Genomic DNA, 26,469 nt, shown 5'->3' on the forward strand with positions numbered 1-26,469 from the left:
AAAAAGGGATGGTTCCATCACCCTGATCTAATTTTGGAAAAATTAATGTAGGAAATTGGATTAAAAAAATATCTTTATTAAAACAGACTGGCTCTTCAGATACGAGTCTTCGGTCCGGGCTCTCCCTCTCCTCCATGACAAGTTAGAGAGCCACTTGTGAGATACATTGTTCTAGACAGGAACATAATGAATACTGTTCGTTGAGTAAGACAGCTTGATCTTCTGCCCCACACCTCAGAGCTGAAACCAGGGGCCTGTCCAGGCTTCATCTCCCCCTCCACACAGCATCAACAGTTTGCTCTTTGCTGTCCTAGCCTGAAAGAGGTTTCAGCAAGCTACTAGCAACCTTGCTTCTTGAGTATTTAGCTTCGACAACCTGGTTTGTTCCAACAGCATCCCATACGTGCTGAAAGCAGAGCTCTTGGGAGAGCTGCCTGCCTTCCTCAGCTTCAGAAGGGCAATCCCACCAAGGAGCAAAGAAACAAGGCTCTTACAGCATCACCTGCTAAAGTGCTGTAAAGGGTTGTTCTTTAAAAGATTTTGGTTGGGAAAAAGGACTAAAAACTGCAGCTAGTCTGAGTCAGGAGGGAGAGAAAAGTGCTTCCTAAAGAGTCCAGCTGCTCTAACTGTAGCAAATAGAGAATGTCTTCTTCAGACATGATTCAATCAGCCTACAGCTGGAGCACTGACCCTATATAATCCTTAAGCAGTGGTCTCCAAATGCAGAAACTGAAAGAGATGAGGTCCTTGAAGAACAGATCCAGCTTCTGTCTATGAGTCAGGACTTAATAGGGGACTGAGTCCAACGTAGAAACTGGTAGTCTATGGTGTGACGGAAGAGAGGTTGAGGGGAGACACCCTGCGTGTAGGAGTGTTGTTAGCAGAAAGTGATGCAGGTAGAAAAAAGGGAGCAGATATCTCGGTGGTGGAAGTCTCTCCTTGATTCCGCAGCTGTAAGATCTGTCTAAGTAGGGCTTTGCCTTCCTCTCGAGTCTGAAACAAATGTATCCCAAGTTACAAAAAAGTTAGGTTAATACTTCTTTTTGAAACTATATACTTTAAAGTTGTCCCTCAGCCTGACAACTCCCACCCTTGGAAGACACACTATGTTCAAATCAGAAATCGTGGCTGAATACTGGCACTCACATCATTGAACGAACAACATTTCTGTGCACAGGCTGAGGCTTCATCCCAGAGTTTGCATTTAAAGTAGTACTGAGCAAGATATCGGAAAGCAGTGCTCACCTCTAAGTGCTCCACTATTTCCTAAAAAGACAAAGAACAGAAATGACTGAAGTGACAGTGACAGATGCGCTGACTTAATTCCCGTGCCTCTGACACATACCCCACATGAATAGATATCCTGGATGTATTTGATGTAGCACTGAGCTGCTTGTTCTGATTCAGTCAACTGTTCATGGAGTCTGAAAGAAATGGACTGTAAGCATAAACAGATCTCTGAACCAAGGCAACACACAATCAACACAGGCCCAGAGTCTAAAATAAACTGGACTACATGAAAGTAAAAAATATTAAATATAAACAACCCATGGCATTAGTAATGACCTGTATATTTAATAGTCACCACCATTAAAAATATCATTACTTTGCTAATGATAAATATGAGAAGAACTGGGAGGGTCAATTCTAGAGGAAATTAAACAACTTATATTTTTGGGAACCCAGGAAGAAGCTAGAAGGAATCAGATCATCTTTTAAAAAATAAAAACCAAAAAAAACAACCCACCTATCAACTGGTCACAACTTATGTGGGTTTCTAAGTTGTCCTGGCCACAGCCAAGGACAAAAATGACCCAGCGTAGGACAAAAGAGCTTTCCTAACTCTTTGTCATGCTGAGTACGTGATTAATTTCCTCCTTCCACCATACCAATGCACTGCTTGTAAATTTCCTTTAGTTCATTCTTAGCCCTTCACCTAGTTGAGAACTTCTTCATGATATACTGATGTGCCCTAATTTACCTAAGGGAAAATCATATTTCTTGACTTCTTGCAAGTCTTACATCTTTAGTCCCTTTTAGGATTATTCCCAGACACTCCCAGAGCGTATGGGGCTCAAACACTTAAGAACATTTGGTCTTTTTTACTCACTTTGCTAGTTTCACGAGAGCCATTTTCTCCACATCTCCCACAGCGTAAGCTCTCCAGTAACACTGCCAAAGGGACAAAGTGGTTACTGGAGCCACCCCAGGCCTACCAAAAAGCAGACAATTACCTTGAGGCTCAGGCTGGTGCTCAGAGTGCAGAAGAACAAACACTTGCTTGTGCAACAAAGTTCAGGTGGCAGGCACTTGGCCACAGACAGCCTTCCACAAACCGTGGCTTCTGGCCCTGCCTTGCCTGATAGGGAATTGCATGTGAGCAGACAAGGTATAGAGCCCAGCACATACCCTGCTGGAGACTGGTGTATGCATCAGATCAACACCAAATGACATCAGAAACAGACTGACCAACCTTCATTAAATTGCAAAAATGTCATGCAATGCCCCAGTACCCAACCTCAGGCACCTTCTTGGCTTCCACGAGCTGATTGAGTTTCTCATAACATTCTCCTAGGGCCACTAGCATACGGGAATCATTGGGCCTACAAGATAAGGGAGACTGCTGTCAGCAGTTATTTGTAACTTCTGTCCAACCACTGCCACCAACCCAAATCAACGTATAGACTATCTTACTGCTTTTCAATGTCCTATACAATTACACTACTAAATTTATTAATGGAGTTCCCCAAAGGAAAAACTTTAAATGAATCCAAAGCAGTGTCAAAGATTTTATGGAAGTCAAACTATTCATTCTGATTTCTTAAGCAACTAATCAGTGGACGCTGATTAATCTTAATTAGCATCAAGTTGTCCCACACCAAAGTGTCAGACTTACCGCAGCTGGTGGGCCCTTCGGTAGTAATAAAGGCAGTAAAACGGCATCTTAAGAATTTCATAGGTTTGTCCAAGGCCATACCAGGCCCTGTAGTCTCTCTTGTTTACCTCAATAGCGTGTCTGAGGAATGAAAATGTATTTACATATGTGAGGATAGGTTGGAACAATGCCGATACCCACAAAATACTTGTTTGCCTAATGCAATCTGGCCTCACCCCAGCACACATACATACCTGTAAGCTTGGATAGCCGCAGATGTATTTTTCATTTCCATGTACTCATGTCCCATGAGGGTCCAGGCCCCAAGATATCGGGGGTTTAATTTTAGGGCTCTCTGGAAATAAAGGGCTGCTTTCTCATGCTGGGAACGTAAGCTATAATAATTACCTGAGAAGAACAAGAAAATAAGAAAAACTAGTTAGTCACAAACAGAAATTCCCTAGGACAGAAAGAAACTAGTTGGAGACAAAACTAGCATTTTGTCTATTTCATCTGGCTCAGGGCAAGTTTCCTAAAATTAAGTATCTGCAAAGCTGCTATCCCTATGTCATGCAGTTAAAATTAACAAAAACAATTTCATGCAAATCTAGCAGAGTTCCTATAGCAAGACATAAGGTCTGGTATCTTGAGACAGAAGGCCATTGATGGTGAGATAGGAAAAGCAGAAGACTAGTGACAGAGTCCCAGATGTCTGGTCATGGGAGAAAATGGATAGTGGGAATGTCAAATGTAGGTAGGCCAGGCAGTAGAGGAATGGGAAGCAGGAGATACTACTGAAGATCAGGTACATCACAGAATCTGGGTTAGTGATAGAGGATGGGGGAAAAAAAGCTATGATTGCTACAAAGAAGCCAATTAAGACCAAAGCCTTGGGAACAGATGCCAGCAGGGAAAGGAATGCCGTGGAAAATGGGGTCAGGCAAATGGATGTCAGTTTCTCTCTCTCCAAGTCTCTCTGCTTCTTCTCTCTTCAGAATCTCAGTCCCTTTTTTCCCCTCTCTCCCTATCACATGCTTTCCCTTATCTAGTTATATTAGAAAAATAAAATATTTTTCTTAAGTTATACTCATTGATAAATTTTTCTTCTGCCTATACTGAATTGTTTAAATGGTTAAGTTGAAGACCATATTTGTTTTTTGTTCAGTACCCATGATTTAATCGGTAGAGGGAACTCCTTGTGAGAAAATATCCTCAATCAGTGCAGATCAGCAGCTGTTGCCCTGAAGAATTACCTGGGGCACTAAGAGATTAGTAAGTGATTTTCAGTGGGTTACAAAGCTGGTAAGTGTTAAAGATGGAACTTGAAACCTGGTCTTTCTGACTCTGAATCCAGCTCTCTCTGACTGAAGCCAGCTCTCTCAACTTCACCATGCACCCTCTTGAATGTTTTAAATATTTCTCTCTCAAGAAAAAAACAATTTAGCTGTAAGCTTTACAACTAATTTTTCCAAAGAGTCAGAAAAAGGAAGAAAGATATCTCAGATCCATTCTCTTATCCTGAAATCTGCAATTTGACCATTCTTCTTGGGAATCTGGTCAAAGTTCTCCCCTACCCCCATTTTATTTTATAAGTCCTACCCTCATCACTAGGACTACTCCATTTTGGGAACTCTCTTCAGTTTGCTTATACTATCCTAATGTTAAGAGATTCAGAAATGAACTTAATACTTTAAAAACCGGTCTCAAGGGAAAATTACCATCATGAAATCTAGGCTTTGGATGGTTACCACTTTAACAGGAACACCCATTCATATGAATGTTGATAATGCTGCCAGGCAGAAAAAAAGAGATCAACCTGACTCATCCTGTGCACTAATTTTCTGCTCCTCTACCCCAAGGACTGACTTCTTTAACCTCTTCCCCTACCTACTCCCAACACTCCAATTAGAAAAATGACCCTTACCTATCACACAGCAGGTCTCTACCCGATATTTGTCAATTTCACATAGATTGTGGGCCAGATAGCTCAGTTCAGGCTTCATGCTCTGAAAAAAAAGAAAAAATAAATTAGATCATGGAAAAAGGAATCCGCAGAACTTCACATAGAAAAAAAAGTTAACTGGAGGAAAAATTATCAATTCAGCTGGATGATACCTATACCCAATAGATTACTGAATCAGTATTACTTAAAGAAGTCAAGGCAAAAAGGAAAAACAGCTCACCCTAACATACAGCAAATTGGAGAATGTGTCCATATTTTCAATCCGGTATGGGTCTTGCTTCCTTAATTCATTGAAAATAGAGAGGGCTTTGTCAATATCTGCACAATAAAGAGAGTTCAGTAAGTATCAAAGGTACTTATTTGGTGGCTTCATGGCATTTCAATACCCTGCCTCACTTACCTCTGATATTGTGATAGGCAACTGCAATTTGGGAAATGATGTATGTGCTCTTAGAAAAGCCCACATCAATGAGCGACTGATACTTCTGTAGAGCCTCCTCTATCAGCTGCAACTCTGTATATATATGAGCCAAAAAAAATTCTTTCATCCAGGTGTCTGGCAAGGACAGGAACTTCAGCTGGTAGCAATTAAGATCAAAGACAGGATATATTTACAAATTGGCTAATTTATGTCCCCAACTCCCTTCCCAAACATCAACCAACCAACCAGCAGTTTACTAAGTATCTACTGTGGGCTTAGCATTGTATTAAGCAAAATAAAAGACAAGATCCCTGACTTCAACATTTTTAAACTCTAATTTAAGAAACAAAATCAAAACAGAGACCAATAATGATCAACACAAGACAGCATAATGAAGTGCTATGTTGTAACATTTAGACTAGAAGTTTATAGTAAGGAATTCAGAGACAGGCAAGTTAAGGAAGGCTTCAAGAAGGAGGTAGAACTTGAGAAGAGCTTTGAAGAATGGCTAGCACGAAGATAAGAGAAGAGAGAAGAAAAGGTTATCACAAGTGAAAAAACAGAACGGAAGGAAATGAGTCTGGAGTGTGAAGAGGACAGTGAGGAAATGAAGCTGAATGGACTGGACAGTGCATGTATAGAAGAGGAAGAAACAAGTCTCTCTCTCTCTACCCACCTATATATGTATATGGTATATATATGTATCTATATAGTGTCTGCAGAGAGAAACAGAGAGAGCTCGCCAGACTATAAGGAGCTCCATGAGCTATGCAGAAGCATTTCGATGTGACAGAATTTTCTTAAAAAAGGAGAAAGAGAAGTCAAGATATAATGGTACCACTGCCAGAGAAAGGAAGTTGGAAGGTGAAACTTATTTGCAAGAAAAGAGGAAGTTTCTAGTTTTGGTAATGTTGAGTTTGAGGTAACCACAAAACATCTACATGGAAATGCCCAACAGACAAAGTCAGGTGACTGAATCTTGGGTGAGATGACAGATGAAAAAATGCAGACTTGGAAGTCATCAGGCAGCATCTTCGTTGGGGGAGAGGGGAAGGAAAGACCAGAGGAAAAGAGAAGACAAGACAACTCGGCTTTTTAAATATGCCAAAAAAGAGACTTTTATTGTTAGTCTCTTTTAATAGATAGCAACAATACCTGAAAAAATAGAAACAAACTATAAGATGATCCAGCTCAAAAGTGCCAAAGACATCAACATCAAAGAAATTATCAAATTTTCAGAGAACTTAACTAAACTCATTTAATTCAATTGTTAAGATCAGAAAAAATATTCCTAAATTATAGGGGCAGCAATGGAACTGCTGGACTGCACTGAAAGCTAAACAGTGCTGATGGAAAGTAACAAAGTTTCAATGCAGTAAAACTCCATGTGAAGAATTTTCCAATCAAATTTTGGTACCAAATCAATATTAACAATGAAACATGAGTAGCAACAGAGGATCAATCACTAACTAGCCAGTGATCTTTAATTTCAAAATCAAATTTCCATATTAGCAAAACAAATAAAAAAATATATATAAGAGCCAGCTACATTAGCCAGCAAAATTTCATAACAATTGAAAGGGTTGGTTGAGTATTTTCACAGTTACCTAGTCTACAGGATGGAAATTGCACGTGAAAGATTTTTCATAGCTCCTTCCTCAACTTACCATCTCTTTGTCTGTGATCAGGTTACACAGTTCCAGCCAGGCTCCCCAGTGTAAAGGTAAAATGTGGGTGGCTTCCACAAAAACATCAATGGCCTCTTTTACCAAGTCCAGCTTCCGAAGCACCACCCCATACCTATGAGGCAAGAAAATCATCAGGGAGCATGAAGCAAAAATCAAGACTTCACATGACAACTATCACTCAAGTGAGGGAGGGAAAGATCTAAAGTCAGGAAGATGCTACTTCAAATCCAGCCTCAGACATGTACCGGCTGTGACTCTAGACAAGGCACTTAACCTCACCTTCCTTGGTTTCCTCATCTGTAAAATGGGGATAATAATAGCATCTACTTCCTAAAGTTATTGTGAGGATAAAAAATGAGATAATATTTTTAAAGTACTTTGCAAATCTTAGAGGGCTACATAAACACTAGTGATTATCATACATCAATACTAGTGATTATCTTTATGTTTTACAAAGAGCTTTACTCACAAAAAAGCCACATGGTCACCAGTGCAATTGGCTTCATTATACAGATGTAGGAAATAAGGCTCCTAGAAATTCAATAACTTGCACACAGCCAATAAAAAACAGATCATGGACTAAAATATCACATAGCCAATAAGAGGAAGATCATGGACTAAACCCCAAATCTCCAGATTTCTGGCCTAATGCTCTTTCTGCTATGCTCTGGTGCCTTGCTATACTGTGCCTCTTCAACTCAGGAAAAAACAAAAACCTCCAATAATCAGACTTACAGATAAAGGCCAAATCCGTCAAGCTCTCGTGCCTGGTGCTTTTTGCTGAGTTCCACTCTTAGCTCTCTAAGGGCTTCATTCTTCACCTGTCCTTTCTCCAAGGGGCCTATGAACAAAATAAAATCTCTGAAGATCAAACTAGTTTTGCTTTATTCTCTTAGGTTTAACTACTCCTTGTGGCATGAAGTGAAGAATTCACACTTGCTTAGTACTTCTAAGAAACAAGGGCTACAAGGAGCCAGTCAACCTTAAAGCTATCTTAATTTGGTTGAAAAAAGAGGCTTTTGGCCATTCAACTCTTACACAGCCCAACAATCATATTTAACAAACATACACATCGGTTTGTTGGTTATTTTTTTTCCAAAAGGTAAGATGAAGAACTTCATACCCAAACTGTCGACTGTTTCATCATCCTTCTTCTTTTCTCCAGACTGTAAAGGAAAATCAAAAAGTGGGTCTTTCATTGTTTATTCTAAAACCTGTTTACAACAATAAAAAAACTAGCCTATATTTTTAAACTTTTCCTAATGGCCTTAGTCCACACAAAACAGTATCTACAACTGGTCAATGCATATATTTGTTTCACTTCATCACTCTCTAAAGTTTTGATGATGTTATTTGCCCTCAAAAGAGTACATCTTCCATATTTCAGCAAATGCTGCTTCTCTTTATATAGCTGCTTGTCTAAAACACTGTTAGTATCTTGAAGTCCCTTTGAATAGAACTCTAGAAAGAAAACTGCAAAGTCTATAAGTGAAGTATAATTTTTGAAATCAGTTTTTTAGTAAAACTCAAAGCTCACAATTTTGGTGAGTTGGTCAAAAGGTACTCTTTCATGGCTCACATCTTTATTGATACACATCTGACAGTGTGCAGGGCAAACTATCACAGGAAAAACATTAAAGCACTGAAAGTGTCCATTACAGCTCTAGAAGTCAAAGAAACATGGGCAAAGTGCCCGAAACAAATTTTAACAGCTTTGAATGAAACAAAATGCACCAACTGAGATTTTAGGTCAAGACAGGCCAGGCTACTTACACTACAGTATACAATGGCAATTCTTGAGTATTTAACATCTTAACTTATCATCATAACTTGAAACATATGACCCAGAAGTTGGACCCCAACAGAAATATTTCTAAGTTTCTTTCATCACCATGGTGGGCTATTTAGGAACCTATTTCAATAAGTAGCTCTTTGCTATACCTATTGAAATCGCAATTTAAGAGTAACACCGAGTTCCCTAGACCCTCCCATAAAGACTATAGATATTGTTACTATATCTTTAAGAGCCAAATGGGATGTTGAGGAAAGGGCAGTTTGAAGTTACAGTTGAATTATAACTGTCATTCTATGAGGTGTTTCTCCATATGGAGTACAGGACAGTTTGGTTTCAGTTTTGATCTATGAGGAGTTCTGGAGGAAAAATACAAAAAAGAAAGTAAAGAGAAACTTCTTTCTTGCTAGAACTATCTTAAATATTAATTTATGAAGAAACACTGTAAAAATTTTGTGGAGAGTCTATGAAAACTCAGAGTTTATAGTGCATTCTGTAGAGACTTTTACTTATGATGGCTGAAGAGAAATAAAAAGAATTAAAGTAACTTTTTTTTCCTAAGAGACTGAATTTAACTCTTATCTTGAGAATAAATATGAAGAGAATTCTTGAGAGACATTACTTTGTATCTTGTGTCAACCAAATGGTAGAACTGTGTTTCCAGAAGGGAAAACAAATCATTTGCCACCAAACTAAGAGAAGATTACTCTGGCTGTGCTCTCTCACAACTAAAATATTGTAAATAATTGTCTGTTTTATTAGAGATTTTATCATTAATAAATTATATATTCCCTAAGTTTAAAATTTATTAATCCCAAGAAATTAAGGGATGTAGTATACAGAGCTATACATAACTACTATTGGAAAAGGAGATTCCTCCAGTTTATTAAATGAATTAAATAAATAATATTTAATGAACTGGGATAGGGGCTTGAGTTAACTGATAAATTAATGAGAAATATGTCTCAATTTTATTAGCAAGAAAATATCCAAGCATATCTCTGGCTTACTTTAAAGTTCAAGATGATAAAATTAAATATGGGTAAATCATTAACAGGATGATTTGACCTACAAGTGAGCATAATTGACCCAAGATCTGGCTACATAAAGCAAAGAAAAACATTTTCCTTTTTGTAAGAAAGTCTTATTTAGGGGCAGCTAGATGGCAAAGTGGATAGAGCACTGGCCCTGGAGTAAGGAGGACCTGAGTTCAAATGCGACCTCAGACACATAAACCTCACTAGCTGCGTGACTCTGGGCAAGTCACTTAATCCCAATTGCCTCACCAAAAAAAAAAAAAAAAAAGCCTTATTTACAATAATAAGAATATAATAATATTTTTATAATAATAAGAAAGTATTAAGGTCTTGAAGCTATATCTGCTCCTATAGGTGCTGCAGCCATAGCTACTAAAGGCCAGAAAAATTCTTGCTACCAAAGTCTTTGGCACTATCAAATGAATAAACATCAGAAACTGATATAATTTTTTCATGGCAGAAATGTCATTAAAGAAGAGGCATTGATATCTGTTTTACTGCTGCACCCTATGGACCATAGTACTGTTTCATCTGACTTGCAACTGAAATCTTCCCTATGTGTTATCTCCTCAATTAGAACAGGAGATCCTTAAGAGTATGGATTGTCTTGCTTTTCTGTTCATATCCCCAACACTTAGAGCTTTGCAGGCAGTAAACATTTAATAAATGCTACATTCATATTTGGAAATGGTTCTCACCAGGTATCTGGAATACATATACAGGAAATAGGCTTTCTGGCTCTTGCAGCCACGAAGGAAATGAGCTGCCCGATCATATTCTTTTACATCAAAGTAGGCCTTGGCCAGAGTATAAGCATCCAAATCTTGTGCATCCTCCTAGAAAAGAAAATTTGGAAAGATTTTTTTTTTCCCTGAGAGGGAAAAGAAAAAGGAGGGAAAAGAAAAACACAGGTAGTAGAGAGCAAGCAATGAGATTCTAGGAAATACATTCGTGAATTTCAAAACTGAAGAAATACCTATTTTCCTTCCCCTTGTTGATCTTTATTTCCTGCCACTAACACTAATCATACATCTTCCACTTACCACTTTTTTATTCATGTTGAAAATTTACAATAAGAGAGCAATAAAATTCCTGAAAAGAAAATCTCCTACATAATTTAATGTTATAGTCATCACTTATGCTGACATAAACCCAGAAATATGCACCTAGAAAACACTGAAAATTTGAATACAAGCAATATCTTATTGAACTTCCAGATCTTGGCTCTGCTGCTGACTGATATGAAGGTCTTAGAAAAACTATTTAATTATCCTTAGTTGCTTAATAAAAGGAAGAAAGGGTGTTAAAACAATTACCCCCAAAATCACTGTTCACTGTTAAATTATATTAATTCAGGAATAACAACATGATGGAAGGTTAAAATGTAAAGCTGTACTTAACCAATCACAAATACATAGGTATGTGGCAATATCCCAATAACAGAAATTTTCAATTTTCATCTAGTTATTAAACAGCTAAGGCAAGAATTAATTACTAAAGGAGACACTTATTAAGTTAACAATTTCAAATAAGGAAATTAACACACAAAGAAAGATTTACTTTTAAAATGGCAATCAAGTTTCAATAAGATATTTCTAACCTCATCCGATACTGCATAACCCAATTTCCTAAACTTGCCTCTCATAAAGATGTGGGGAAAGAATAACTATGAAAGATAAAAGGCAACCAGAGAGTGCAAAGGACTACTAAGAGGAACCAGGTACCATAATATTAGATTACAGTTCATCTGTTTTAAAAATTCTTAGACCCACTTTAAAAAAGAGAAAGTCTTCCAACATTTTATGAATAAAACAACTTAGGGGCAGCTAGGTGGCGCAGTGGATAGAGCACCAACCCTGGATTCAGGACGACTTGAGTTCAAATCTGCCCTCAGACACGTAACACTTACTAGGTGTGCGACCCTGGGCAAGTTACTTAACCCCATTGCCTAGCCAATAAATAAATAAATAAAAGAATAAAACAACTTATACTTTTGAAAAAAATAAGTATAAGAATCTATACTACTTCATGGAGGATATTATATATTTATGAAGATATTATATGATGTCTTATTTGAAATTAAACTCCCACATAAATGCAAAATAATTGCTAATTATTTTTACTTACACTATCTTTTTAAAAAAAATTTAATTCATTTCAACCTAAATGCAAAAAGACAAAAAAAAATTTCATGTACACAATACAAAAAGATGATTCAATATGAAACCATGAATTTCCATTTCACACTGTTTAGTTTTTTTGGAAAAACTATGTAATAAATATACACATTGTTTTCAAAGCTTTTCTGCATTTCCTTTGGAGTTCTTTTGTTCTCTGCTGTGCATTTTTTTCCTCCCTCCCTGCCCACCCTGCACTTGAGAAAGTAACCATTAGGCACAGATATATATATATACATATATATATATATATGTAAAAAAATCATACTATATATACTTCTATTTATCAATTCTTTCTTTGGAAGTGAATAGCATTTTCATAGGTCCTTTGTTGTTGATCTGAGTATTTACAATACTTAAAATAACTTAGTTCTTCACAGTTGTTCTTCAAACAATATTACTGTTACCACATAGAATATTTTCTTGGTTTTGCTCACTTCACTCTTCATTATTTCATGGAAGTCTTTCCATGCTTTTCTAAAATCAATCAGCTCATCATTTCTTATAGCACAGTAGTATTCCTGCACAATTACAAACCAGAACTTGTTTAGCCATTCCCCAACTGATGGGCATTCCCTCAATTTCTAGTTCTCTGCCACCACAAAGAGAGTAGCTATAAATATTTTAGAACATATAAGTTCTTTTCCTTCCCCGCCCCATAACCTTGGGAAACAGACCTAACAGTGGTATTGCTGGATCAAAGGATATAAACAGTTTTATAACTCTTTGAACATAATTCCAGACTGCTCTCCAAAATGGTTGGATCAGTTCACAGTTCCACTAAAAATGTATTATGTTTACACTATTTCAGGATAGTTTTAAAATACAATGATATCGATGAAAGCCCAGGATACAAGCATAAAATTTCCATTTTTCATTAAGGAAACTGAGGTATATATTTAAGGGGGAAAATTTCTGCCACCCACTTCATCCATATAAACTTCAAGGTTTTGTCCATTAAAAGCGTTCACTGAGGTTTAATTTCTGTTCCTACCTCACTCTTCTTATGATTCTTTGTTTTTCCCTGCCCCCCTCCCATATCAATTATATATTTTTACTATATGGGAACTGGTTGATGCTAGCAAATGGTAAAAAACAAAACAAAACCTGAAGATTTCAAGATATCACAACTCTCAGGAATAGCAATTAACACACTGATATAAAGAGACATAGCCTATTCTTAGTAGACTGCAATGGCTATGGGAGTATAAGTCAATAATCTGAAAATATTAATACTTGAAATTTCTATGGCATTTTAAGGTTTACAAAGTACTTTCCTCACAATACTTCTACAACAGATAGTAACAGTATAGTACTATTTAATTCTCATTATTAAAGATCCCAGAATACCCAGTTAGGATTAGAGCTGACATTTAAATTCTGTTCTCCTGACTCCAAGTCATCACTCTTTCTACTAATCAATTATAAATATATTCATAACTCTTCTTACTACCTGAAGGAAGAAATGTTTAACCTGCAGAAGAAGAGAACTGGGTCCCATGACAGACATCTTCAAGTATTTGAAGGGATATTACATGGAAATAGGATCAAACAGGTTCTTCAAGGCCCAGAGAGAAAAACTAGGAGCAATGAATAAAAAGCTTCATGGAGGTGAATTTAACCTTGATGTAAAGAAAAACATTTACCAATTAAAACTGCTTCCCAAATGGACTGTGGATGTGCAACACTGCAAAAATTTCTTAGACTTTTTCAACACATTGGTTAGTTTTGATGAACGGCTATTTTCCCTGTCTGTATTCTTTATTACTAGGAATGTGACAATGGGAAGGGGAAGGGAAAGGATAACTAGGTAGGTATGTAAAAATGAAAAATATCAATACTTTTCTTAAACTATCTCAAATTGAAATAGGAAGCCTTGAAATATAGGGAGTTTCTCTTCACCAAAGATCCTTAGACAAAGGCTAAACGACCACTTATTGGGTATATTATAAAGGGTTCAAGTATGGATTAAAGTAGATGGCTTCTGAGAGGTTTTTGGCTCCTCAGAAAAGAGATTCTGCCATAAATGTTAAGCTTAAAAATTACAATCAGGGGCAGCTAGGTGGCACAGTGGATGGAGCACCAGCCCTGGATTCAGGAGGACCTGAGTTTAAATCCGGCCTCAGACACATAACACTTACTAGCTGTGTGACCCTGAGCAAGTCACTTAACCCCCATTGCCCAACCAAAAAAACAAAAACAAAACAAAAAAAATTATAATCAAAACAATAACTCTACAAGTAGCCATAAAAGAAAACACTGATTACCTTCCAAAAATCAATTTAACTGTCTAAGACTGTTACAGAGAGAAGTGATTCTGAAAACTAAAAAATATGGGTTCATCCCAAAAACCAGTCTTCCAGGTAAGATAAACATTCTTTTGAGACAAAAGATGGCAATGTAGGAGTCCACATGAATTTCTGAATCTTGTGGCAGGGAAGAACATTTTTTGATATGCAAAACCAAAAAGAAAGCAGAATAACAACAGGGTATGAAAAGTAGACAATTACAACTCTGAATAATTAGTTGCAATCTCAGTGTAAACAAAGAGAAATTATGTAAGGATAATCAAAAGAATAGTTGTTCTGATTGGCAAATGGTTTTGAAGAAAAAAAGGGAAAGAAGAATAAGGCTATTATGGGTATCATATTTACTAATAAAGGAGAAAAAAGGCAAAAACAATAGAATGGAGAGAAGGAAAAAATCTTAGAGCAAAATTTCTATCATAGAGGAGGAGATACAAAAGTCTGAATTTGTTTAAAAGTTACAGAGTTAATAGAAGATATAGTAATTGTATTTAGTATTGTGCAAGTGTGTGTTAAAATTCAGAGACTATTACAAGTAAAACAAGATGGTATTCCTTTCTGATAAAAATGAACAAAATAAAGTCTGATAGAGAATAAATTAAATTTAAAAATTATAACCTTCAATGAATTCCATTAAAGAAATAAAAAAAAGGTTACTGAATGGATGAAAAATATCATTTAACAATATATGACACAACTTTGGGGGGCGGAGTCAAGATGGCAGAGGGAAAGCAGTGACTTGCTTGACTTCTTCCCCAAACCGCTCCAACTACCTAAAAAAAATGGCTCTAAACAAATTCTAAAGCAGCAGAACCCACAAAAAGACAGAGTGAAACAAACTTCCAGCCAAAGACAGCCTGGATGGTTGATCAGAAAGGTATATCACGCCAGGCGGGGAGAGGAGCGCAGTTCGGCATGGGCACGCAGGCCACAGCAAACCTGGAGCAGGCCTCAGAGGACTGAATTGCGGGCAGCTGTGGCGGTTTCCAGACTTCTCAATCCAGTAACGCCAAAGACAACTTAGAAGGTCAGTGGGAAAAGTCTGTGACTTCGGTGAGAGAGAGAAGCTAGGTTTCAGCCGCAAGTCCTGAGCATGGGCCGTGGCTCCCTCCTGAGCTTCGGGCACACAGACTGAGGGGGAATCTAGTGGCTGATCAGAGTGGGATTGGAGGGATCTCTTTGCCAGTGCTGAGGCAGGAATCTCTTGCTTTGCCTGTGCTTGGATATGGGTCACAGTTCTGAGGGGCGGTCCTGGGGCGAGGAGGAGTGCTGGCGTGGTGGAGCTTGTTGTGGCAGTGGAGAGGAAACACCTTATCCCTTATCATAGCACCTTGGAAGAACTGACACTTTTCAGGTCCCTAGAAGTATCTCTGAAAACAGCTGTACAAATCCCCAAAGCTTGGGACAGTACATTCTCCACACTGGAAACAGACTCTTACCTTAACAAAGAGTTTAAAACTCAAGTAATTGGTTGGGATCATGAGCAAGCAGAGCAAAAAGAGTCAGACTATATTATCTTACTTTGGTGACAAAGAAGATCAAAACATACAACCAGAACAAGATAACAAAGTCAAAGCTCCTACATTCAAAGCCTCCAAGAAAAATACGAAATCAGTCCCAGGCCTTGGAAGAGCTCAAAAGGCATTTTGAGAAGTAAGTAAAAGTAGAGGAAAAACTGGGAAGAGAAATGAGAGTGATGCAAGAAAATCATGAAAAACAACTCAACAGCTTGCTAAAAGAGACCCAAAAAAATACTGAAGAAAATAACACCTTAAAAAATAGCCTAACCCAGAGGCAGCTAGGTGGCGCAGTGGATAGAACACTGGTCCTGGAGTCAGGACGACCTGAGTTCAAATTCGGCCTCAGACCAAACACTTGTCACTTACTAGCTGTGTGACCCTGGGCAAGTCACTTAACCCCAATTGCCTAAAAATCTTAAAAAAAAATTTTTTAAATAGCCTAACCCAAATGCAAAAGAGGTCCAAAAAGCCAATGAGGAGAAGAATGCCCTAAAAAGCAAAACTGGCCAAACGGAAAAGGAAGTCCAAAAGATTACTGAAGAAAATACTTCCTTAAAAATTAGAATAGAGCAATTGGAAGCTAGTGCCTTTATGAGAAATCAAGACACTGTAAAACAAATTCAAAAGAATGAAAAATTAGAAAACAATGTGAAATATCTCATTGGAAAAAACAACTGACCTGGAAAACAGATCCAGGAGAGATAATTTAAAAATTATTGGACTATCTGAAAGCCATGATCAAAAAAAGAGCCTAGACATCATCCTTCAAAAAATTATCAAGGAAAACTGCCCTGAAATTTTAGAACCAGAGGGCAAAATAGAAATTGAAAGAATCCACTGATCTCCTCCTGAAAGAGATCCCCAAAGAAAAACTCCCAGGAATATTGTAGCCAAATTCCAGAGTTTCCAGGTCAAGAAGAAAATATTACAAGCAGCCAGAAGGAAACAATTCAAGTGTTGTGGAAACACAATCAGGATAACACAAGATTTAGCAGCTTCTACATTAAGGGACCACAGGACATGGAATATAATATTCCAGAGGGCAAAGGAGATAGGATTACAACCAAGAATCACTTGGGGGAAAAATGGTCATTCAGTGAAATAGAGGACTTTCAAGCATTCTTGATGAAAAGACCAGAGCTGAATAGAAAATTTGAGTTTCAAATACAAGACTCAAGTGGAACATGAAGAGGTAAACAGGAAAGAGAAAATCGTAAGAGACTTATTAAGGTTGAACTGTTTACATTCCTGCATGGAAAGATGATATTTGTAACTCATGAGACCTTTGTCAGTATTAGGGTAGTTGGAGGGAAAGAATTATATGTATGTATATATAGATAGATAGATAGATAGATAGATAGATAGATAGATAGATAGCTAGATAGATAGATAGATAGATATAGGGCACAGGGTGAGTTGAAGATGAAGGGGTCATATCTGGAGAACAAAATTAAGGGGTGAGAAAGGATTATACTAGAAGGAGAAAGGGAGAAGTAGAATGGGGTAAATTATCTCATAAAAAAAAACAGAAAAGAAAAGGCTCTTACAGTGGAGGGGAAACAGGGGAAGGTGAGAGGGAATGAGTGAATTTTATTCTCATAGGATTTGGCTTAAGGAGGGAATAACATACACTCAATTGGGTATGGAAATCTGCCTCACCCTACAGGAAAATAGGGGGGGAAGGAGACAAGAGAGTAGGGGGATGATAGAGAGGAGGGCAGATTGGGAAAGGGGGTAACCAGAAGCATATACTTCTGGGACAGGGTCAGAAGAAAGAATAGAATAAATGGGGGGGCGGGATAGCATTAAGGGAAATAGACTTAGTTTTTCACAGGTATGTCTACTATGGAAGTGTTTTGCATAACTGCACATGTATAACCTACATTGAGTAGCGTGCCTTTTCAATAAGGTTGGGTGGGGAGGGAGGAAGGGAGAAAATTTGGAACCCAAAGTTTTAAAAACACGTTTAAAAAAAAAGTTTTCACATGCAACTCGGAAATAAGAAATACAGGAAATGGGATACGTAAATCTATCCTGCCATACGGGAAAATAGAAGGGGAAAGGGATAAGAGAAGGAGGGGAGAGATAGAAGGGAAGGCAGACTAAGGGAAGGGGTATTTGGAATGCATGGCATCTTGGGATGGGGGAGGGGCAAGATGGGGTGAAAATTTGGAACTCAAAATCTTGTGGAAGTAAATGTTGAGAACTAAAAATAAATAAATTTATTAATAAAAAAAATTAGGAAAAAAACAAACAATATATGACTACGAGAAACAAACCTAACACAGTGAGACACACAAAAATTTAAGACAAATGGATGGATTAAAATTTACTATGTTTGAATTTATTCTAAAAATCTAAAACTGCAGTGTTGCTATTGGAAAAAAGTTGAAATCATATGAGAAATCTTAAGAAATAAACAAGAAAATTATGCTTATAACATATTGACAATCATGGAACAGCAATATTAAACATCTACATACCTAATGTCATAGGGAAATTATAAAGGAAAAGTTAGCTGGATTAGTAAAAGAATTAGAGAAAAAATAATTACAAGCTAGAGATTTCAAAGGGCCCCACTAATGGGAGTATTACAAACAAAATCAAGAAGAAAACTAACATTTACAGCATAATAAAGAAACTGAATTTAACACATATAGAGAATACTGAATAGTTGAAGTAGGGAATATGGCCCTTTTTTGCAAATGAATGAAATATTAACAAAAACAGAATGTTCTAGAACCCAAAGAAAAAGTTAGAAATTATAAACACTACATTTAGAAATACTGCAATATGACACACAATGGATGTGTGGCCCTGAGCTAGTTCCTTTTTCTCTCATTGCTCTGGGCAACTATCTAAGACTGTAAATTGTAGAGAAGGTTGACCTGCATTGGCAGAAGAGTTACCTCATCCAAGAGTTCTCCATGTCACTGAAATCACAGATCTAATCCCTCTGCCTATTACAATAAAAAAAAGTAACTAGCACAGAAAATAACAAAAATATGAAGGCCTATACAGATAGAAACTTTAAAAAAAACTTGTTAACTAATGTCTGGGTTAAAGAGCAAATTACAAAGATGATAAACAGATATTACAAATATAATATTTATATACATAACATTAGACCTTCTATCTCCATGTATTTGCACCGATTATCATTCATGCCTAGAATACATTCCTTATGCACCTCAGCTTCTTTGAACCTCCAGCCTCTCTTGAAGAGGCATTTCCTGACTTCCCCCAAATTACTTTGTATTTATCTAGATACACTCTACATTTACTTATCTCTGAATATATTGTGTGCCCCCAACAGAATACAAGCTATTTGAGGGGCAGGATCTGCCTCAACTTTGCATTTGTATTTCTAGTGCCTAGTGTATAGGAGGAACATACTAAATGCTTGCTAATCAACTAAACCTATTAAAATTTCTGGGATTTAGCCAAAGCCATACTGAAAGGCAAATTTATATACAGGAATGCTTTTATTTGCAAGAAAAAAAGAGAATTAACAAGTTGTTTATAGTTTTAAAAATTGAAAATAAAAGTATGAAAGCTCACTCTTCCCTCCCCTACCCCTAGTAAAAATAAAAATAAACAAACAAAAAACAACCATCAGTGGTGTGTATAGTCTATAGTAGAAAATGTGCTGAATTTGCAGTCCATGGACTTGGGTTCAAATCTTTAGTCATCTATGTCAGTGTCAGCCAATAAACATTTGTGACCCTGGACAAGTGGTTTATCTTTTCTGGACCTCAGTCCCACATCTGTAAAATGAGGGAACTGGACATAATAAGATCCTACAAGATGTCTGATTGTCAACTTCTGAGAGATTCATTGTTTAACTTTACATTAAAGATACAATGTTTCAATGTTCCTCCAACAAGAAATACAAGAATGAAATTTTCCTTAGTATGACATTTTTAACAGTTACTTATTTTATTTTTCGAATTACACGTAAGAACAATTTTTAACATTCACCCCCTAATTGAGTAGGCAAGGAATTTGATATAGGTTATACATGGGCAGTCATGCAAAACATATTTCCACCTTAATATGATTTTAAAATTTTGAAACTAAAAACTAGCACTATATGAATATAGGTAATGATCTTTCCCATAAAGGTACTGTTGTCCACTCTTAACAGTACTACACAGAAGAAATGCTAACTATAGCAATAAGGCAAGGGGGTAAAAAGAAATTAAGACAGTAAGTGTAAGTAAAGGATTCCATTACAAAGATCATATCTTAAGGACACTATTTATAAGGGAAAAAAAAAGTCTAACTCTACAAAAAGAACACAAAAATGGAGGGGGAAAAATCATTTTGTACAACAATTGAAGAATGGTTAGCCAAATTCTAATATATGAACATTGAGAATTGCTATTATGCCGTAAGAAATGACAAGTGTAAACAATACAAATAAATATGGAAAGACATAAATGATGTAGTGATGACAGAAGAAGTAAACAAATATAGGCACTGACTACAACTAGGTAGGGGAAGCCATAGCTGCCCAATGATCAGGAGAGGCCTAGTATAGGAGATGGTACTTTAGCTCAGCTTTGAAGGAAGGAAGAGATTCTAAGAGGCAGAGGTACAGCAGGAGGGCAGTGTGGGCTGTGGGAAGATCTGAGCAAATGCACAGATAAAGGACCACAGGAGAGAGAATGCTGTGTGTCAGCAGCAGTAAGGAGGCCAGTTTGTCTGGAATATAAAGTGCATGAGGTGAAGTGATATTTAACAAGCCCAGAAAGACAGGCCACACAGAGACTGTAAAGGGTGTAAATGCCAAGCAGAAGAGTTTGTATTTGATCCCAGAGGCAATGAGGAGCCATTTGGAAGGCACTAAATTGACCAAAAATACACAGAAGTTCAGAAGGGACACAGACACAATGAGGAAGATTTTATTTCTACCTTAGTAAAACTAATATACACTCAAAAAAAAAAATGACTGGAAGTATATGGTTTCATATACAACATTTTCTTTCATATTTGAGTATGTTGGCAGACAGTTAAGTTTATTTTTTTTTAAACAAAACTTCCCATGAAAGGGTTTTCCTTGTCTTTATTCCCAACAATGCATCTGCAAAGCCTAAGCAAAACTCTTAAGAGCTAGGGAAATAATGGTAAAGCTTTAAGACTCACTCTGGTTTAAATTCACAAGATCAAAGACGGATTAGCTGTCAGTCTTAACAAGAAATTAAGGAAACATTTCATCAAATGGTGCAGAGTACTAGACCGAGAGTACAGGCTCCTCGGCCCAGATCCAGGTCAGACACTGGCTAGTTGTGTCACCATGGGCAAGTCACGTTAAGTGCCTCAGTTTCCTTCTATGTAATATGAAAATATAAATATTTTCACAACCTACCTCATAGTTATGAGGAAAATTTATAAACTTTAAATCACAATATGAGTTATTTTAATCATAAGGAGTTTTCAAAAAAACAAATATAGAGCCATCATGGAAACAACAGATACAACACAATGTTTCAAAGAACACACTAGATTAATATACCTAATGGAAGACTGAAGTTTATCAGTACAGTAATAAATCTAATGCTGGCTAACAAATATTAGCTAATCAATATCACTTGCCGCAACTTAGTGGTCAGATGACCAAAAAGTAGGGGGAAAGCACTTAAAACTAAGACCTTATTTTAGCTCTTATTTTAGAAAAAAAGAATCACAAATAGCTCCATCATGTACAGAAAACCTCTGATTTCTCCAATTCTGGCTTTGGGATAAATTTCAGAACCTAGGCTGCCTTAATTTTAGTGTTTGGGTGTTTTCTTTTTAGGTTTCTAGGTAGATTGCTTAGAACTAAATATAGGATACCTCAGACTTAATTCAACAAAACTCTCCTTTTCAGGTTTCTGATCCAAATTCGTAATTGAAATCTAAACCAAATCATCTGCTTCCATTTTATTAGAAGGTAATTAAGCACATCTTCCTTTCCAGGGTGCTATGGGGATCAATTAATCAACAAACATTTATTAAGGGGCGTGTGTGTGTGTGTGTGTGTGTGTGTGTGTATACAAAGACCTATATTACATGGGAGGTAATATTTAAAATTTAGATTAGTTATGACTCCTTACCTCAAGAAACATATAATCCAGTAGGGGCCTTAGAATCCAATATTGATAACTAGAATATACACTTACTAAAAAATAAAATTTTGTATCATAACTCTTTAATACACTAGTATGATACCTGAGCAGATAGGTCCTAATCAACATTTCCAATTGAATGTTTCATACATTCATACATTTAAACTCAAGATGTCTTATCTATTTCTATGAAAAGCACTGTCACCCTTCTAGGTATTCAAGTGGACAATAACATCAAGAGTCTCCTCTCAACTTTTCACCCTCCCTCATCCTCCCTTCTTCCTCACCCCAATATCCAATTAGCTGCTAAGTCTCAGTAATTCCACCTCCACAACCACTTTCTCATCCATCCTCTTCTTCCCATCCACACAGCCACCATTCCAGTTAAGACCTTCATCACCTCTAAGTTGCACTACTGTGACAGTCTCTTAATTGGTCTCCCTGACTCAAATCTCTTCCTTCTCCAGTCCACCTTCCACACATATAGCACAGGAATATGTTACTCTTCTTCTCAAAAAGCTCTGATGGCTCCTTATTGCCACTGGGATCAACTACAAACTCTTCTGTTTAGCATTTAAACTCTTCCCAATCTCGTTGTAGTATATCTTTCCAAGTTTATTAAATATCACTCTCCTTTCATTCATTTTATGTTCCAAACAAACCTTGCTGCTGTTGACACACAACGTTCCATCTCCTGTTGTCCTATACTTGTGCCTCTGCACAACCTGTACTGCTCTCCCGCTATACCTCTGCCTCTTAGAATCTCTTGCTTCCTTCAAAGTTGAGCTAAAGCGCCACATTAGGCCTTTACTGATCATTGGGCAGCTATAGCCTCCCAAAGGAAGTTATCATGTGATAACTTAGCATAGTTTGTTTTTACATATGTCTCCCAATCCTTCAAAGCAGGAACTATTTAATTTTTGTCTTTGAATCCCCAGCACCATGCACAGTTCTTAACAGGTAGTAGGCACTTGATTGATTTATTAATTGGTGGAAGTGAAGAAAATCAGAAAAGACTTTGGGAAGAATTAGGATCAGATTTAGGGCAGAAAGGGACCTTAAAAATCATCTAGTCCAAAGCCTCATTTTAAAGAGGAGAGCACTGAAGCATAGGGAGGTTAAATAACTTGCCTAAGACCACACAGCTAATTAAATATCAGAGGAAAAATCTGTGCTATTACTCTAAATCTACCATTCTCTCCACTATACTGCCTCCTAGAGAGCATTTGGTTGAGCTTTAAATGATGCACAAGAATTCTACAGGCAAATAAGGAGATAGGAGACATTCCAGACACAGAATACACTGACAACAGAGGTACAGAGACATGTTCAAGAGTCATAAGTAGTCTAGTTTAGCTCAATTTGAGCACATGGATAAGGCTGGAAAAGTACAATGGCACCAAATTATAGGGGTCGTGAATGCCAGCAAAGGAGTTTGAACTTTACTTGGAGGGACCATTGAGTATTTTTGAGCAGAAGAGTGAAATGACAGATCTATGTGTAAGAATGACTATTCTGGAAGGACACAGAACAGGAATGAAGATAAATTACTAGGAAGAAAGGGATTTCACCGATCCTATGAAGAAGTGCCATGGTATAATGCACACACCTGGTTAGGAATCAAGATACCTGGGTCCAGTCACAATATAATACTTGCTATGGAACCAACCATTAACAAGTTTGCTTAATCTCCCTGGGCCTAAATTTCTTCATCTATTAAAATGAGGATAAATAATCCCTGCCCTGCCTTCTCTCAAAGTTGAATGTGGATGTCAGTGTAGGGAGAAGTTTTAAAGATCACGTCCCAGGCTTTAGTTTTATAGAAAAGGAACCTACATTTTTAGAGATGGCAAGTGACTGGAGACATGTTTAGCAAAATGTAAAGGTATGACAAAAAACCTTTACTCCTCAACTCACATTACTATGAGAAAAGCACTTTATAAGTTGGAAGCAGCTGTGTTATAGTAGCAAGAACACTTGCCACGAAGTTGGTTAATGAAACCTAGAGAAGGAAAAACTTAGTGGGGACATGTTAGCCGTATTCAAGCTAGTCTCCCAATCCAGGGTTTGCTTAATCACCAACTACCCAGCAGTAAACTATGCCCAACCTCTACCTCCAACTCTGTCAACCCCACCTTCCTCAATCTTACCCCACCTCTCACTCCATTCCTGCCCACTCCTACTGTGCCCTCTGGAATTCACCTTTTGTAGTCAACAAATTTCCTTTCTTTTTGGACCTCTTCATCTCATATTTCATCTTCTCGCTCTCACTGAAACCTGGCTTCCCCTAAAAAATACTACATCCCATACCACACACAATCTACACTGTTCCCAAATAGAGCTAGAATCCTTGCTCCTCACTGCCACCAATTTTGTAGATATTATTTGGAAACCTTTCCTTTTAAGTTCACTCAATTGCAATTTTTCCACCTTATTCAAATCATAGTAGTTGTTGTCTACCAACTCCTTTCTCAAGGAATTTAGCACCTAGCTCACTGTCTTCCTCTCCTTCCCAACTCCTTTCTTATACTAGGAGACTTCAACATTTTTGTTGATAATTCCTCAAACATCCCAACTTCCCAGTCCATCAATCTCAAGTCCTGTGCCCTGCTCTTCAGATCCTCCAAGCCCTCTTCCCATTCCCCAGGGATGTTTACACTCTAGATCTCACTACTACCCATAAGTATTCCACTTCTTTGACCCAAACCTTTGACATTCCTCTAACCATAAAGACCTATCATTCCATTCTCCCCTATGCCTCCTCTCTGAAACCTTTTCTTCAAGAAGTGATACTTGTCAGCAGTCACCTAGCAAAGTGCCCGACAGCTATGGGGCCTTTGCACTGGCCATCCACCATACTTTGAATACATTCCCCGTACATTTTCTCATAGAATCCTACTCTTTAAAGATGTAGTTCAGGCACATCCTTCTATATGAAGCCTTTCATGATTCCTCCAAACTACTAATGGTCTTCCAATATTATATTTATGTAGCATATATACATGTACACACACACACACAAAAACACAAAGTAGGAAGTTTTGTTTTTTTCTATTTGTATCCCCATCACCTAGCAGAGTACAAGCCTTATCTGTTGTTGTTCATATGTGTTTGGACTCTTCATGACCCCATGAACCAACTTCTCCATAGGGTTTTCTTGGCAAAGACACTGGAGTGGTTTGCCATTTCCTTCTCCAGTTTTATGCAGGCAGAGTCTAAGTGACTTGTTCAGGATCATACAGCTAGGGTCTGAGGTCATATTTGACCTCTGCTCTTTCTGACTCCAAGACCAGTGCTCTAACCATTACGCCACCTAACAACCCCAAATGCCATATACTAGGTACTTAGTAAGTGTCTGTTGTTTGATTGAAGTATATGGAGGGCTGTCAAGTTGAAGAGGAATTAGATTTGCTCTACTGGGCCACAAAGGAAAGAACTAAAAGCACTGAGTATATATTACAGAGAGGCAAATATAGGTTCATTGTAAGGCAAAACTTCCTAAAAACTACAAGTGTCCCAAAGTAGAATGTGCTGCTCATGAGGTATTGGGAGTGCCTCCTCATCGATCAAAATCTCTAAATGGGAGACTAGACAACCAACTGTCAAGTCTAAGATGTTGCAGATGTAATGATCCTGGTCCCTAGACTGAATGACCTGTTAGTCCTTTTCCATTCTGTGTTAGTGCTCTACACTTACTAGCTGGATGGCTTTGGGCAAGTCACTTCACTTCTTAGGGTCTCAATTTCATCCATAAAACAAGGTGGCTGAGCTAAGTGATCTCTAAGGCTCTTTTTACCCTTACACCCTATGCTGCTAATTCAGTTTAATCCTTTTAGCCCGGGTTTTCTCATTTGTAAAATGGAGACAGTAACACCTGGACTGCTACCTTTTTTTCTGAGAAGCCAATGAAACATGGTATACAAAGAGTTTTGTAAATGTTTTGTAAATTCCCGGGCCGGGAGATAAGCAAGGTGTCATTATTCAGGCACCTGTAACGGAGGGAAGGTGGGGGTGGGAAAAGATATTACCTCAGTGATGGGTGGAGGCGGCGGCAGCTCAGACAGGGGCAAAGGGGCCAGGGAGAAGGCCAGTTCCGAGGCCCTGAAACAGAGAAAGGCCGAGTCAGTGAGGGAGAGGGGCATCTGAAGCACAGGGCCCAGGCCCGGCTTCCCACTCCAGGCCCTGAAGCCTTACCATTTCCCACTGTGCTGCAAACCCCGCTCCCGGCTCAGCCCCGCTATCCGGAGGAGCTGCTTCTTGATTTCCCGCAGATCTGAGAAGTCGCTGCAGGTCCCCGAAGCCACCACAGAAGGCATAGATGCCGCAGCGACGGAGACCAGAGCAGCCATCTTCCTGGCTCCGTCCCCCTACCCTGGCCAATCACGCGAGGTGATACTTACTGGTGATCACCTAGCAAGGAGCCCCGTGGCTATAGGGCACCTCCCGTGGCAAAAAGACCAATCAGAACTAGGGCTTTTCATCCGGTTCAGAATAGACTGGGTAGGCTCAGAGGCTGAGACCTCTGATTGGCTGGGTGTCGTTGAGGCGGGAAAGTCTGAACTAAAAAGTCAAAAGGACCC

At 37.9% G+C, this 26,469-nt stretch overlaps 1 protein-coding gene across 1 annotated transcript; it reads right to left on the reverse strand.

Annotated features, from left to right (window-relative positions):
* Nucleotides 1-55: 55 nt before the first annotated feature.
* CDC23 (cell division cycle 23) lies at nucleotides 56-26,250 on the reverse strand. Its single transcript, XM_027856567.1, has 16 exons — nucleotides 26,084-26,250; nucleotides 25,918-25,990; nucleotides 10,475-10,612; nucleotides 8,071-8,113; nucleotides 7,683-7,788; nucleotides 6,927-7,059; nucleotides 5,239-5,416; nucleotides 5,059-5,156; nucleotides 4,800-4,881; nucleotides 3,130-3,283; nucleotides 2,897-3,016; nucleotides 2,528-2,603; nucleotides 2,111-2,172; nucleotides 1,346-1,424; nucleotides 1,147-1,266; nucleotides 56-993 (listed from the first exon to the last, which is right to left on the reverse strand). Exons 1-16 carry the CDS (start codon nucleotides 26,236-26,238, stop codon nucleotides 823-825), a joined length of 1,788 nt encoding a protein of 595 aa, XP_027712368.1. The 5' UTR covers nucleotides 26,239-26,250; the 3' UTR covers nucleotides 56-822.
* Between the last annotated feature and the right edge of the window lie 219 nt (nucleotides 26,251-26,469).

The sequence above is a fragment of the Vombatus ursinus genome, unplaced genomic scaffold (assembly GCF_900497805.2).
Source record: "Vombatus ursinus unplaced genomic scaffold, bare-nosed wombat genome assembly UNPS02011572.1, whole genome shotgun sequence".
In the NCBI taxonomy this organism is placed as follows: Eukaryota; Metazoa; Chordata; class Mammalia; order Diprotodontia; family Vombatidae; genus Vombatus; species Vombatus ursinus.